Source organism: Carettochelys insculpta, chromosome 2 (assembly GCF_033958435.1).
Source record: "Carettochelys insculpta isolate YL-2023 chromosome 2, ASM3395843v1, whole genome shotgun sequence".
Lineage (NCBI taxonomy): Eukaryota > Metazoa > Chordata > Testudines > Carettochelyidae > Carettochelys > Carettochelys insculpta.
Genome location: NC_134138.1, coordinates 98958919 through 98974910, shown reverse-complemented (window position 1 = coordinate 98974910; position 15992 = coordinate 98958919). Strand labels below are relative to the sequence as shown.

The following is a 15992-nucleotide window of genomic DNA, read 5'->3' as shown; positions in this document are numbered from 1 at the left end:
CTAAAATGTAGAAGTGGCCAAATTAAAGAATGCTAATGAGATGCTGAAATGCCTATACAGGGGCTCATTAAAAGTGCTGCAGTTTGCTCACCTTTTCAAGGACCCCACCATCAAAAACCCCTTATTCCACATCAGCCGATGAGGAATAAGGGTTTTTTGATGGTGGGGTCCTTTTGAAAAGGTCCCCCTGTGCAGATAAGCCCCAGGCAAGTGAACCACAGCCCTTTTGAAGTGCTGCAGCTGGTGGCATGCCAATGAGGCACAAATGAATATCCAGTCTCTCATTAGTATTTTGATTTGGCCATTTCGAAGCGTAGACATAGCCCTAGGGGAATAGTTTCGGTATGCCTACAGGGCACCAGTAGTACACATTGGCTTTGTCATACAAAGCTGGCATACACATTTAAACAAAGACAGCTCCTTCTACTGTCAAGTTCTGCTTAAACTAAAGAGCTTACTGCACCAGACCCTGTAGTACTGAACATAAACAGCTTGTTTATTTACAGTGATAAAGGAAAGTGTACAATTCAACCATGAATCAGTATCAAGGGTGAACACCAATATGACTAGTACTAAGGAGGAACTTAGTCACAGAATCCATTCAGAAGGTGCAACATGGTTGTTTACTTTTACAACAGTTAAGTCTTAATTCAGGCAGGTGAGGCTACTTAGGATGAGTTCATGCTTCCATGTATGCCTTGTCTTCATTTTGGATCTCTGTGCAGGGGGAACTTAGTGTCCAGACTTCAGACCTCTTCCCATTCATTGCATTAAAAAGACTAAAGACTCCGATCATATTTACAATTGTCACATCATTATCTTACAAGTAAAAGATCTGCAGGTACACCAAGGACAAAAGTCAGATTTGTGTTCTGTTCACTTTCATGTAGACTCATCCACTATAACTTAAGATCATTAGCCTTAAGTAACACTTTAGAACAGACTGTTTGGTGTGGAAAAAATGTGCCACTGGACAGAAGTGAGAATATTTATAACTAACGCCTTCAGTTGGTATACATGCCATCTTCCTCACATTCCCCTGTTAGCTGCAGCACGTAAGATCCACTACAAAGAAGAAACTGCCCAGTTATTTGGGCCAAGTGGGACAATAACCGTAGCACTCGCCTAGAAGAGAAACAAAACAGATGTCATTTCTAAAATGAAGTCTGATGCTGAAAACAAGGTGCAGCCATCTTAAGTGTGACAGCCTAACACCCCTCAATCCAACACACAGCAGCATTTACACCATGGTCTGGATCTGCTGCTGCTACACATAAGCAATGCCCCTGACTGATGAGTAAGCTGTTTGCAAATAGAGTTCAGCCCTTATGAAGTTTTGGTTATACAGTAAACCCTCAAGATATGCATCACTTGCAGCCTGGCACACCCCCCCCGCCCCCCAGGCTTGCAGAAGCTGGAACCTGAGCAGGGCAGCAGCAGCCCTAGTTAGTTTCCTGGCTCCAAGGAGGATAGGCTCTGAAGCAGGAAGGAGCATGGGATTGTTTGACTGCAGTGAATTTACATGTACATGTGATATTTGTGAGCTGAAAGTCTTAGTTTATCCTCAGTTCATGATCATTGCTTACATTCCAGAGTGAATGACCAGTTTGAAACTGTCTTACAGCCAGCCTGACATTAATACAAGATCTATAAATTAGGGAAACCATGAGCACTAAAGTACATTCAAGACCCACACATTTTGGCACAAGTTAAGGGCACAGAGAACAAAGCTGAACTCTTAGGGAGGGATTGCAGGGGTGGGAGGAGTTCACACCGCTCAAGAATATTCCACTCCATTCACTGCTAAGAGTGAGAAAACTAGGCCCTCAGACCAGGAATTGCAGTGAGTTAAGCTCTGAGCAGATTGTCTGTTTACAACCCTGACTGCCCCTGAAACCCATTGTTCTGAGAATTAGATTTTTTTTGTAGTCAGCAGTTCACTGCACAGAAGTTGAATAAAAATCTCAGGAACTTGGCAGTGCTTTAAACAAATTGATATGTAAGGCACCTGTTTGCCATAGCTACAGTTTGTTCTTAATTAGCCAGCTAGGGCTGGCCAGATGAATTTATGGAACCAGGTGCAGCCTTCTTAGGCCTCCATGCAGTTGAGTCTTACAACAGCTGCAATATGACAACTGGCTGTTTGTACAAATGGCATTTTTAGTTGTGGAGATGTTGGTTTAGACATTTGATTTGATCTGACAACAGAAAATCCACCAAGTTTGATAGCATGCAGGGGGTTACCTGCCTGACAAATGAGCATTTCTCCCAAATTACTCTGAATTTAGCATACAAGACTCTAGAGTCAGTAGATCACACTTTTCAAGGTACTATTTTGAGATTCCAGTGTAGTTTGCAGACAATTGGGATAGGTTCTTACTTCATTTTTCTTCCAGCTACCTCTCAGCAGAAAGAGCTTACTTGTACTGGCCTTAGAACAGTCTTTTTACAACTATGCTTGTAGCAGAAGCTCAGATACAGTACCTCAGCTGATTCTCTGATGCATTTTCCATTTCCTGTGGAAGATCTTCAGCAGCTGCAGCATGCTGGTGTAAGTCTGGAGGAACTGTCACTTAAAATTCCCCTCACAATGGAAATTCCCTTAGAGCTCAAACCCATAACTATTATGGGTATTAAAACATTGTGGCATATTAGTTTGTGTCACAAGCAGAGAGTTAGTTTTGTTATGCAGAAGTTCTGCACTCAGTTGCCAAGCACTGATTTCACTGGGGCTGGATGGGTAAGGGTATATGCCAGCTATGCCTAGCTGTGTGCTCTCTTAATCCAAGAATGAGAAGCCAAAACATTAAGGGCTAAACCAGGGGGTCTGCAACCAAAATAGCAGGAGACTTCTTCATATTCTGTTACAAAATACTTGAAGAGCTGCAATGCATGCAAATACAAGACAGTCCTTAATGTCAAACCATGCTTTTTGTAACCTGTTTTAAGAACAGTGCACAATGATTTGTGCCAGTTAGGGAAGTTTAGTTTACTTCCATCCCTGGACTGGAGTGCAAATGAGGACAGAACCACCCTGTGCCTGGGTATAGGCTCTAAAGAAGGAAGGAGCTATGTTTGCATCAACTCTCCATGCCTCAGTGCCCAGGCTTAACCCCTTTCAGCCCCCAAGACTCTTGTGGTGCTGGCTGGGGAGCCTACCCCAGGTGGCCACATGCACTCAGCAGAAGGCTGTCATGGAGGTGTCCCACTGGCAGGGGTGAGCTGAGCCACCTCCACTTGCAGCAGGGTGAGCAAGGAGCTTTGTGGTTCCCTGCCCTGCCACTGCTGAAAAACTGAATTTAGTTCATTCTAACAGCTGGATCCCTCCCACCACCCTGCCTGCCATTTAAACCCAACTGAATTCTTTCAGCACAGCAGGACAGGGAGCTGCAGAGGAGTCAGTGGCACTGTCCTGAGCTGCAAGTGACTCCTTCAAGAGCCCTACATAGCTCCAGCACTGCAAGCTGCTGACCCCTGAAACAGCCTCTGTGCCAGTCTCTTGAGTCTCAAGTTACAGTTGGAGGGGTCAGAACTTTCAGACGACATGTGGTTTTTGCAATTTAGGGTTTTGGAACTCTCATCTGAGTCCTCACTCAAGTGATCGTGTTTGTGAACAGACCTACATTTTGCCTACTCTGGAGAGAATTTGCTCTCATCTTCGACCAGGAAGTCACAGTATTCAACAATTTCTGAATTTCATTATTTGAAGGGATACACTTAACCCAAATTGCTCTATCAGGAAGATGCAGTTCATCTGGGAACCAAAACACATTTCAATCCTGTTCTGATTGAAAACAAGCCACCTAAAAATAAAGTACTTTGTACCCTGTGCCTTTATAATCTCCCCTTCTGACAGGGATAGCAACTGATCCCATTACGCAGAGAGTGGGAAAAGCCTAAGGCTAGGTCTACACTAGCCCAAAATTTCAAAATGGCCATGCCAGTATCAGTGATAGGAATAAGGGGATTTCGAAGTTCCCAGGGTCCTTTCAAAAAAGGACCCCCCATCTGGATGAGCTGGGTGGCAGCAAGCTGCAGCAATTTCAAGGTGCTGTGGCCACACACATACTAATGAGGCACTGAATATGTATTCTAGCACTTCATTAGTAATCTTTGAAATTGCGATTTTGAAGTTTTGGGGTAGTGTAGAGATGGCCTAAAGGTTTACTGCAGTTCACTGAAGGACTGAAGTAATTGACTTCACATGAGGGAGTCTGTCACCCTTTCCAACATATCATTTACATAATATTCTGTGTACATGTCAGTTTCCCTCCAAACAGAACAGAGGCATTTGTTTAGCAAGTCAGCCTTCAGCAACCATGGACTGGTTTTGCTTGTTACAAAGTGGAAGTTCTTACTCAGAGGGTTCTTTTAATTTGACACACCACCTTAGATTTTAGGTACATCAGAAGTCATATGATAAAGTAAGAATGCTATAGCAGAGTGTTGTAGACAGGAAACAGAACTACTTCTCTACTCGTTAATGCTAACATGAGTAACCAGGTAGCATCCTCATTGCTGACTCATTTAAAGCTCTTGTTTGAGATTTTGGTTTACATCTACTTTAGTCCAACTGATTAAATAGGGATGCATACTTACCGTAGCACAGTCTTTGCTCCCATGCATTTGATGTCATATGATACAGAGTAGATTTCATAGAAAGTAGCTTTAATATTTAGACATCCAATAAAGTCCTTTGGATTCAGCTTGTACAAGTCCAGGGTAATGTTGGCTACCCCCATTTTCTTAGTTTGCTTTACAGTGGTGATATAGTTTTCTCCCTAATTTAAAGAGACATTTAGTTTTATACTATATCCAGTAGAGTCAACAGCACAGAACACACCCCTTAGTAATACTAGATAACATAGGTATGCTTTAAAGGCATCAAGCATTATTCCACCTTACAATGGTGTGGCACAGGAATTCAAGTTGTTACAAGGTATTTGCCACAAACTTGCAGCTTTGATGGTTACTTCATTTAAAGCCTATTAGGCCTGTTAGAAGATTAACATAGCTAATCCTTTACATATTAATGATACTCCCTTCAAGATGTCGTTTTATGTGTGAAATATTGCTTTTTGTTAGTCAGATGCTTGCTCTAAGATGACATGAGAATCCTTAAACTAACAGAGCCAAATTCCAGCAGGATTACAACACTAGTGACATGTTCCAGTTATTTAGCAAGCCAGCTGTATTGGCACAATGACACCAGTTTTGACATGAACCACCAGTAGCTGAAGAGAGATTGCTTTAAGTGGACTGCTGCAACAAACGGATTAGTAATATCTTGAAGTAGTTATGAGTCCAGACACCCAATGTTTGTTGCAGCTGCATGGCACCTGGGAATTGGGTGGCTGGTTTGAGGACTCAGTGCTTATGACTATGATTTGAAGTGGACCTCCCCACCAGCCTAGTAAAGTCACTGTAAGGAATCAGAAGGATGGTTCTTAGAATAGACAGAACAGGAGTAAGTTGCATTTAAGCAAACAAAGGTGAAAAACAGGAATAGTGGTTCAGAAGCAAGCCCCCTTCAACTGCTAAATGCTGATCTCCTCATAGGGAGTCTACCAGACAGGTTATGAAAAGATACTCATGTACTTTCCCCTACCCTTGCCACTGAGAAGGGTCTGCAGCAGGTTAATGGGACACCCCTAGTGGACATCCCCTATATCTTACAATTAGTGCTTGTGGAATGTTTTGTATATCACTTATCACTGTTGGTTGTTTTCAAAAGGCTCCCTAGAGAAGCTTTGCTATTTTAATCTAGTAAACATTCAAGAAAGGCCAAGTTACATAAACAGTAGCAAGGACAAGATTCCTGGTTAGACTGCTCTTCATTCAGATATGAAAGTCCTGTAGCACTTTCAAGACTAAAAGTGATTTTACCTTTCGTGGGACAGACCCACTTCAGATCTGGAAGTTCTGAATTTCTTGTTGTGAAGATATACTAAACAGCTACCTGTGCTCTTCATTGGTTTTTGCTTAAACCCTGAGCATTTACTGTGGAGTGTTAGTCTCCCTTTCACAAGCATGAATTACAAAGACACATGGAACTATGTTTTAGAAGTACTCTTGCAGCAGGCTTATTAGCTAGCAGATTTTTAAATTGAAGGTGCTGCCAAGATGAAGTATGGCTGAGCCACACTCCTCATTTTAGTGATTTCTGATAAATCAGAAATCACCATGGAGTCAGAATTACATAAGGGCTAGAACAGACATCAAACTCAAGTCCCGCCCAATGTGCCAGAGGAAGAACCACAAACCAAACCCTTCTTGACAAGCTTACCCAAGCTCTCCATAGAAGCCTCTCTTGATGAGGGTACCACAACCTCCCTTGGAAGTCTATTCCTGAACTTAAGTTACCCTGGGTTTGACAGTGTTTTCCCATTTCTAACTTAGATTTCCTTTACTTTAGGCCAAGTTCTTGCCCCACCTTCAATAGGCACAGGAAGGAAAAAAGATTCCCCTCCTTTTTATAAAGAATGCTTAGTCTTCAAACACATTAGTCTGGTTCCTCTTTGGGCTTTTCCTCAAGGCTAAAATATATCCAGTTTAAACTTTTACCGAGGTCAGGTTATGTAAAATTTAAATTGCTGTCCTCAGGACTCTCCAATTCACAAGTTTCTTTTCTAGAAATGTGGGGCTTCTCAGTTTATTCACAACATGCTTGTTCAATTACTGTAAGGCTAGTTTGACTATGCAAGAGTCAAAAAGTGTTCTTGGAGGGAACTAAGTAGGCACCACAATAGACACAGGCCAGATTCTTTGGATAACACTTCTAGAATAGTTCAGTAACAGCACAGATGTAACTTAAGGGACCATCTGACTGAGAAAGGCTAAGATCAAAGAGACAGAGAAGCAAGTCCCACTTTGCAGAAAAGGCAAGTCAGTGTCTAAGGAAGTTAGCCAGGCAGACCGAACTTGTCCAACATGAATGGGATGTTAAGTTCTAGGTAGATAAACCTGCATAGCCTAAAATAAGAATTTTGAAGTGGCCTGTGGGATGTTCACTTAATCAGGACACTAAGTCATCTGACCACTCGGGGCTACTGCCTAGTGCCTGCAGTTCTGCTCCTTGGGAGCTGTGCTTGCAAACCAGGCTTACTGAGGCAATCATGGTTATTACACAGGCACCTGCAACCCAGGGCCTAATCTAAAAGGTTATAGCTTATGGGCAGGGCTACATTAGATCTGAAAGTTATAACTGGAATTACATATCTAAGATGGCCAATACGTATCTCGATTCCAGCTATGCAATTGTATATCAGGCTACCCACAGAGGGAGGTCACTGGGAGACTTTTTTGGTCAACCTCCCTTAGTCCTCAAGGACGAGTACAAGGGTTGACTGTCAAGCCCTGGTAATTCAATTTTGCACATTTCCCCTAGGCACACCAAATCAATCAGGTCAGGGTCAGTCTTCTCTAAGTACAGATGCACCCTAAGGGTACCTCTGCTTATGGGGGGTGGGGGGGATGTTGGCACACCATGATCTTCAGAGGATAGACTTCTGCCATGTGCGTGGAAATGTGGAGAAACACTTTGGGCTCAGCCACCAACCCTGGTGCTCCAGACTGATACACAGATTAAGGACATTGGCACAAGCCTGAAGATCCCTGGTCTACACCAGAGAAGAAAGTCAATCCCAATGTGTTGATTCTAGCTATGCAAGTGTTGTGGCTAGAATTTTATATCTGGGATTGATTTTGATAGACTAGGCTTAAGGCCTGTCATCCATGGGCATTCTCAGAAGACAACTGTATGGCTAATCTGACTTGAGAAGCACAAGATTGTTTTTTCCAAGGATGCAGTTCTCTAGGGAGGCAGTTCTCACTTAACTGACGAGCTAATTGCATTACTGATCTGGAGTGGTTTTCACATGGGCTGAAAACTGAGGGCCTTCAGATACAAGGGAAGGAGTGTTCTGAAATAAAAGCCTGATTAGTATGTAATCCCATCCACATTCATCTTTCATAGAATCATAGAAGAGTAGGACTGGAAGGGACCTTGAGAGGCCATCGAGTCCAGCCCCCTGCCCTCATGGCAGGACCAAGCATTTTCTAGGCCATCCCTGAAAGCCATCTATCTAACCTCTTCTTAAATAGCTCCAGTGATGGAGATTCTACCACCTCCCTTGGCAATTCATTCTTTAAATGCTCTTATGCCACAAAAAAGATCTAGACTGTTTTCTAGTTTCATAATTATGTTTTGATAGCACGCTTTAGCCCTTTAAGATTCTACAAGTGGAATAATGCAAAAATTGTTTAAAATTAGTAACCTCCAGAGTATAACATGCAGTTTTATACTTCATTTCAGATTATGCATAAAGCTTTTTTGCTTCAACATCACCTGTCATTCTGTTCTTTAGGCTTTTCCTCAGAAGCCTATTTTATGCTAAAGTTTGTCTTGAGAGAAAGGAACTAACCACAAAGTTAGATTTCTACATTTTGAGAGACTGGAGCGCAAAAAAAAACCCACCACGTTTGTCCTTTTATATGGCTGTGTTTAATTCCAATATATGCTAGGGGTTCTGGCCATCAGCTGACCAGACAGAAGAACTCCTTCTCTAGCTCTCCAGAAAGACTTTGCATTTTTAGCATAGGTCGTAGCTTGCCCTTTCTGAGAATGCCTTTAAAGAAAGTTGGGTTTCTCCCATTCCTCCCCCCACTGCCAGCAGCCACACAATTTTCTGTAAGCCAGGTGATGATCATGGGAGGTTACAAAAAGCCATTTAACACATACTTGTTTCCATGTCTGTCCTTTTTCTAGGATCATGAACTGTGTATTATCTCCCAAAGATTGAAAGAACTCTTCAGTATCCACAACCGTGCCATCTTCCTCCAAAACTAGAGTAATCACTCCAGCAGTAATCATCAAGGCATCAAGGGCCTACAATAAAAATAGATAGCATTCTGCATTAGATCAATCTGCTTATGTTAATACCCTCTGTTTAGTTAAGATTTAAGGCCAGCAACCTGTTGCTCATTTGCAGAATAATCCAATGCCAAATGAAGATCTCATTTGCCTGTTTTACCCATACAAATCTGCTGCAACTTCCAAACCATGGAAGAGTTGTAGAATTTAATATGCTACTACACAGTCCTGTGATCTATAGATCAGTAGTTTTCCTCCCTCCAGCACCAAAGCAAGTTACTCTGGGAGATCTTTGTACTTTCACATTATCTGGATCTCAGGATAACAAACAGGCTTTGACCCTGTGGTTAAGTGCAGTGTTAATTTTAAAAGGAATCCCACTACAGGGCATGAAATATAGCACCACAAGCAGTTTAGGGGATTTTTTTTAAATCAAAACTCCATTACTTCAGTTTTGGAGACTTATTTCCAATTTGTTAGAAGGCTATGATATGTTTCAATGAAGTTGCAACCTGAATTTTACCCTAAACATCCTACTACCAGATTCAAGTTACTCCCTTAAAAATTAAGGGACCAAATTTGAGGCTCTGAATTCTAAAAAAGCCTACATTTCAGACATTGGACTTAGGCCAGGCTGAAGTGAGGTCCACACGTATGCAGAGTTAAGTCCAGAAGTATTATGTCCTTACTGACAGGTAGTGTTAAGTCTCAAATAAGTGTTTGATATACCTTGTTAATAAGTTCCTGCAGACTGCTAGCAACAAGTCCTTTGCGGCTGCTGCGGTCATGATTTGATACACGGAAGGGTCGGGCTGCAGGCAAGAGGGGAGGAAACAGGGTTTGTCTTGTCACTGATCCTACAGAGGCTCCTACAGATACCAGAGATCTAAAAAACAAATTTAGTTAGAAGTAACACACAGATTACTCATTTCAATTTATGCATTTCCCATATAGTGTGCATATGGCATTTACAGGTCAGTTGGGGCCAGACCAATTTCTAAGTTGAAAGATCCAAGTTGTTTCCATAAAGGCATAGTATTGTTTTCTACTGGGAAAGAACATGGTTCAGTTTCAGAACTGTGAGGCCAACTTGGCCAGGCCACCTGAGATCAAGCAGTATCAGTCCCTCCGACAATGACTTCAACAGGATGTTGTTCAGAACAGCTACTTCCCAATTTAGCTGTAAAATAAACAATGGCACTAAAGTAAACTAAGGGAAGTTGCATTTGGCTGCCTCCCCATAGTTGTATGAAATCTAGCAAGGAACTTTAAGCAAAGCCACTTTTATTCTAGTACATTTAACATTGTGGGTCCCATCAGTACCTCTGCATCCACCTGCTATGAAGCAGTATTTACCTCAGTAATGCACTTCAAAGCACAGGGAACTTACATAGCTCTGCTAGTAGCAAGCTAACTAGGGGTAGCTATTTTAAGACACCAGTTATTACTTCTCTGCAGCATTGGCTTTAAGCTTTAAAGGTCTGCCAATTATGCAGAAAGTTAGATACTGCAGATAGCTTAGCCACTGGAATTACTGAATATTTTAAACACTACTTGGATCAATTTAGATGTGATATACAGGTAGACCCTCTAGTCTGGGACTCTGATCTGGCAACATCCATGGTCAGACACTATTTTAATTAGACAGATATCCAGTTCTGAGTGTGGCCAAGTTTCCCCACAATCCCATGAAGTTGTTTTCCAGCCACCAGTCCTAGCTTTCTATGTTCTGTGCAATTTAGTGCAAAGGACCCCAAAGTGTCTTGTAAGAGCCCAGTAAACAGAAGTGTTGGTAATGCTGCTATACAATATTGACCTGCTGTGGTCTAGCAAATTCCCTGATTCAGCACTGCTCAGGTCCTCAGGGTGCTGGATGAGAGATGCTCAATCTGTAGTGGGTATAACCAGTTTGTCTCAGATCATTTAACTCTGATGGAGGATGCATGGACTAAGTCAAAACATCAGAAATCGCTAATTTTGACTCTACCAAGTATGCTTTGGTTCTAGTGCCTGATAAGCTTTTGTCAGAGGTGTAGTTTAGTGGCAAGCACCTCCTTACTGTTTACTGGCTTTGTTCTTCATGAATCAGCAACATTTAGTTCAAGATTCACTTCTTTCAAGTATTATTTTGATTAGTACTTATCCTATGTGCAGTTGAAACACTGCATTTTGGGTGGTTCCCCCCACCACCCTCAGAGGAGTAAATTCAACATAAGGCACTAAGCCATACTGGTAATGAAGTGAAATATTTTAAGTGTCCCTGCCACACTAGAGGGCATTTCATGCCAGGGATGACTTCAAGTCATGGTTGACCTGAGAGGTTCTCTTCCCAGTTACTGATTTTTGCCAAGAATTCTAGTACAGTTAAGACTTTGTAGGTATTTGCTCTTAATCTTATGCCTAATGACAAATGCGCTGCACAGCCTACAAGTAATACATTGCCTAGGAAGGTAGTGGAATCCTCACTGGATATTTAAGAGCAGATTAGACAAATGACATGGACAGTCTAGATGGTGTTTGGTTCTGCCACAAATACAGTGGATTGGACTTCATGACCTCTTGTGATCTAGTCTATATTGCTACCATTCAAAAAGTACTGATTTGGACCAATACTATACAGTTAAGTTTCATAGCCAGTTATCAAGGTTAATTTATAGGAACTGTGTGCTACTTCAGGTAACAGGAAGCATGTGCCACTTTTGGATACAAAATTGCTTTGCTAATCCTGTATAGTTTCAAGCAGAAGGACTCTATAAACCAGTAGAGCAGTTGCTGCTTGATTTTTTAAGAGCTGCAGTTTACTTTCTAACTACTAATCTGAACTAGATCTTGCAAGTCTTATTTTGCCAGGAAGGCAAAGCGTTTAGGCAGAAAAATTATAAGAAAAAACCAAAGTCAAAGCACACAGTATGGATCCGTAAGGCAGAAAATAGGCCTTTGGGCTACAAGTTAGGATTCACAGCCAAGTAAGAGTTCAGGCTCAGGTTAGCTCAGCTCTTGAGTGTTCTAACACACTTGGACAAACAGCACAAGTTTGGCTCCCAAATCCTCCAGCAGAAGTGTAGGAAAAGCCATAGGACTACATTAAGATCCTAGAGTCTCATTAGAATGAGGTTTATGGTGATGTGAGCACTTCATTTTTGACTCATGCACATGCCTTCTACTACTCTCAGTCACCATTTCCATCTGTGATACCCTGCATCTATTTATAGCAAGATTACTATTGTAATACTTAATCTGAAATCCTCTGCCTATTCAAGCAGCTGAAAACTGGTTGAACAAGTGGTAGACCAAACAGGATTCTTAGTGATGGGAGCCAGTTTCAGTGCATTAAAGCGCTTTCTACAAAGCTACACAGGCAACATCCTCAAAGCTGATGAATCCCCATGGATTTGGTGTTACGCACACAAGCTCTTCACTTTTGAAGTAGGAACTGGCACATGAAATGCTAAACAATTTAGCATTGAGATATTTAGGGGTCATGAATTTAGCTACTTTTCAGTGGGTGGTACTTCACAGTGAACCCTGTGCACACTGTTGGCTACAAGGCTTAAGACACTATGCAAGCATGACTGTCTAAGTGATGTGGTGCAACAGCTTGTGTCATACTTGAGTCATAAATTGCACCATCTGCAGTGCTTGTGACCTTTAGCACAGAATAAATGGACTAGAAGGGCTTACCTTAGCATCAGGGGAGCGAGTCACTTAGAAGGGCAGATAGCACATTCTCTTTGAAAGGACTACTGAATTTGCATTAATTCACAGAACTTGGAGAGAATTACTGAAATAGCTAACTTACTGTACAAGATGGGAAGCACACAAGTTTTAGAATGCACCATAGCAAAATTTTAGACATAACAGATGCAAAAATGGAGAGCAAGTTTTAAATCACACCTTAAATCTAACAATCTTAACCTAGGAGTCTTAAAATCTCTCAGCATGATAGGACAGCTAACTGTTCAGTTTACATGATGTTCCACAAGATGTGCCACTTGCTAGTTTTACTGCCCTGTATTTAGTAAAAGTGAAATAATTTGATTGCCAGTATCCTTTATAAGAGCAACAAAGGGTCCTGTGGCCCCTTATAGACTAACAGAAAAGTTTTGAGCATGAGCTTTCCTGAGCACAGACTCATTTCAGATACATCTGATGAAGAGACTCTGTGCTCACAAAAGCTCATGCTCAAAACTTTTCTGTTAGTCTATAAGGTGCCACAGGACACTTCGTTGCTGTTACAGATCCAGACTAACACAGCTACCCCTCCGACACTATCCTTTATAGGACTCCAATGATCAGTATGTACTAAGCATTAGGGAACCCAGAACTGAATCAAACTCTAGATGCCATTGGAGTTGCACTTTCAGATGTTACAGGACACAGAACCAATTAAGAGTTTTGCCTAGTCTAGTCTTTAGAGTTTTTTTTTTTTGGCTTTACTTATGGACAGATATGTGCCAAACTGCTATTTTATTTCAGTTTTCACACATTTGAGATTTAGTGGCAGTACAGAAAGAATGACGTTAACTGTACTCCTGCTGTTTGAATCCTTAAGCGGGGGGGGTCGACTCACATCTTCTTAAAAAATGGATAAAAGGAGACGCTAAGAAAGTTTCCTCTAAAGTGCAAGGAACATGCAGCTATGGTGCAATCCCCTTTCACAAGGGTACAGCCAGCCCATTCCAGCTCTCTGTCTGTCTCGTCAAAACAACGAGCGGGCCAAAGGACGCAAGAAGCCCCTTTAACTCAGTTGCACGACTTTCCAGCAGTTAGCCATTGGTACAAGGTAGGGCCGCTGCAGCATTTTAATTAAAGCAGAGGGAGAGCGCTAAGGATCCCTGACGCCATCTGATCTGCATTTTCTAGCAGGCGCTATCGACAGGTTTCGAAAGGAACCGGGCTGCTGGAGGGACACCCCGGGGGTAGGGCGGCTGCAAAGCGGATTGCTCGGCGACACCAGGGGCTGGCTGCTCCCCTGCACTCACGTGCGTGGGCGGGCGGGGAAAGAAGCTAGGCTCCCAGCCTCTGCACCGCGCCCGGCCTCCACCGCGTACACGCGCTCACTCACCGCACCACGGCACCAGCATAGTCCCGCGCGCTCTCCATACCCAACTGCGCCCTGTGCCCACAGCTCAGCCGGGGCTGCTGCTCGCGGCCGCAGCAATTTATCCCGGACAGGGACGCGACCCCGCCCACTCTTGGCAGGGAACCCCGCCCACTCATGGAAAGCCACGCCCATTTCCTCCCCTTCCCGCCAGATCTCTTCGAGCCGTGTGTTCAGCCACGGTCAGTTCTCAGGCCCGTCGGCGGGCTTGGGGCGAGGGAGGGGGCTGCAGTGCGGAGGGGGAAGCTGAGGGGATGGGTGGAGAAGGGGAGCCAGGTGCAGGGAGGCTGGACCAATGTTTATAGTAGGGCTGCTGAGGGTTCTGGAACCCAGCTGTACCCCCTAAACAAACCACTTCAAGCCCAGATAGGGCAACCCCCATGCCCAAAATACAAACATTGCATTACCGTTTGGCTGCTGTGAGAGTGCAAACAACCTTGGCTGTTTCTCAGGGCAGCTATCTGGATGCACCAGGTATCCTGCTTACTTAGCTTCATTATAACTAATGAATAAATAGGGCTTGGTCCTCCCTGTCTATCACAGTGGTTGTTTCTGACTTCCTGGTAGCTCCTGTGATAGGTCTCTTTACTGCCACTTCATTTTCCCTGTTCTGATTTTGTGCACTTTTTACTCCCTACTTTTTAATAAAAAGCTTTCTTTTTACTACTATTTACTTACTTATTTATTTATTTACTTTATTTACTTATTTACTACTATTTACTATTTTCTTTTTACTACTATTTACTTACTTATTTATTTATTTACTTTATTTACTTATTTACTACTATTTACTATTTTCTTTTTACTACTATTTACTACTACATTATAGTAATAAACCTGGAACCCAAGGGCTGATGGTTTCATTTGAGGCTGTAATATTGATCATTTCATTGACTTCCATGAAGGCCAGTCCTGTTATAGGTGGGGGGATAGCTTGGTGGTATGAGCATTGCCCTGCCAAACCCAGGGTTGTGAACTCAATCCTTGTAGAGGCTATTTGCCAGCATCTCTGTGGCACAATGGGTCAGCATGTTCAGCTGTTAACTGGAAGGATGGTGGTTTGAGCCCACCCAGAGGTGGTGATGTTAAGTCTGCACTGGCGGGAGGGATAGCTCAGTGGTTTGAGCATTGGCCTGCTCACACCCAGGGTTGTGAGCTCAATCGTTGAGGAGGCTATTTAGGAATTGGGGCAAATAGATGTTGGGGTGGTGCTTGGTCCTGCTGAAGAAGTAGGGGACTGGACTAGATGACCTTGCAAGGTCCCTTCCAGTTCTAGGAAATGTGTATCTCCCCAATATATTATATGCATCAGTTTCTACTCTTAGGGCTTGTCTACACTTGTCCCCAACTTCAAAGGGGACGTTTAGCAGGGTGATGGGAGATTACTAGCAAAGGCCAATTCTCTCCCAGGGCAACTTGGAAGTGCTGGCATGCATGTAGCTGTGGGCACTTGGAAGCACCCCCAAGGGAGTAAAGGCACTTCAAAGCAGCATGGGTGAAGTACCCACAGCTACATGCATGCCAGCACTTGGCAGTTTGACACTTCAGTTGCTGTGGGGGAGCATGAGCCTAATGAAGTGCTGCATATGCACTGCAGCACTTCATTAGTAATTTCCCATCACCCTGATTAACATGCCCCTTTGAAGCTGGGGGCAAGTGTAGACTCAGTCTTTGATAGTGAGAGTCCTCTGCCTGAACCACTCCACTTCTGTTGAACTGAAACCTGCAATTTTAATGGCAGATGATTTACTTACACTCTTATTCTTGGTATTTGGTCTTTGGGCATGTAAATTGTATTTATATGACATAGTGAGGTAAATTAAACCCTGGTAATTTTTCACCAAAGTCATATGAAGACTTTAATTAATTTTGTCCATAAATTATGTCTGGATTTAAAAAGTCCTAGTCAAAATAAAGTTATGGAGATGGTGACACTTGTAGCCTGTGTTTAACAGAGTCTCTGCAACTTTGAAATTCTGAAGAAGCTTTTCTAGGGTGCAAATCACAAATTGTGTCATG

The 15992-nt window shown here is 42.8% G+C and overlaps 1 protein-coding gene across 2 annotated transcripts; it reads right to left on the bottom strand.

Annotated features, from left to right (window-relative positions):
- Window positions 1–745: 745 nt before the first annotated feature.
- On the bottom strand, window positions 746–14015 carry CIDEA (cell death inducing DFFA like effector a). Of its 2 annotated transcripts, none has more exons than XM_074987476.1 (5): window positions 13938–14015; window positions 9602–9758; window positions 8741–8887; window positions 4600–4781; window positions 746–1125 (listed from the first exon to the last, which is right to left on the bottom strand). In XM_074987476.1, the coding sequence occupies exons 1-5, from the start codon at window positions 13973–13975 to the stop codon at window positions 1005–1007; spliced, it is 645 nt and encodes a 214-aa protein (XP_074843577.1). In that variant the 5' UTR covers window positions 13976–14015; the 3' UTR covers window positions 746–1004. The 2 variants fall into 2 exon arrangements, with proteins under 2 accessions (XP_074843577.1, XP_074843578.1); XM_074987477.1 differs by having other exon boundaries at window positions 9602–9684; window positions 13938–13981.
- Window positions 14016–15992: the final 1977 nt, after the last annotated feature.

Bases quoted from the DNA above. Each gene is read 5' to 3' on its own strand.
- CIDEA (XM_074987476.1), bottom strand. From the start codon at position 13,975: ATGGAGAGCGCGCGGGACTATGCTGGTGCCGTGGTGCG. The intron at 8,888-9,601 runs GTATATCAAACA...TTTTTATTGTAG, and splicing joins TGCAGGAACTTATTAACAAG to GCCCTTGATGCCTTGATGAT. The intron at 4,782-8,740 runs GTATGTGTTAAA...TCTTTAAATTAG, and splicing joins AAGGACAGACATGGAAACAA to GGAGAAAACTATATCACCAC.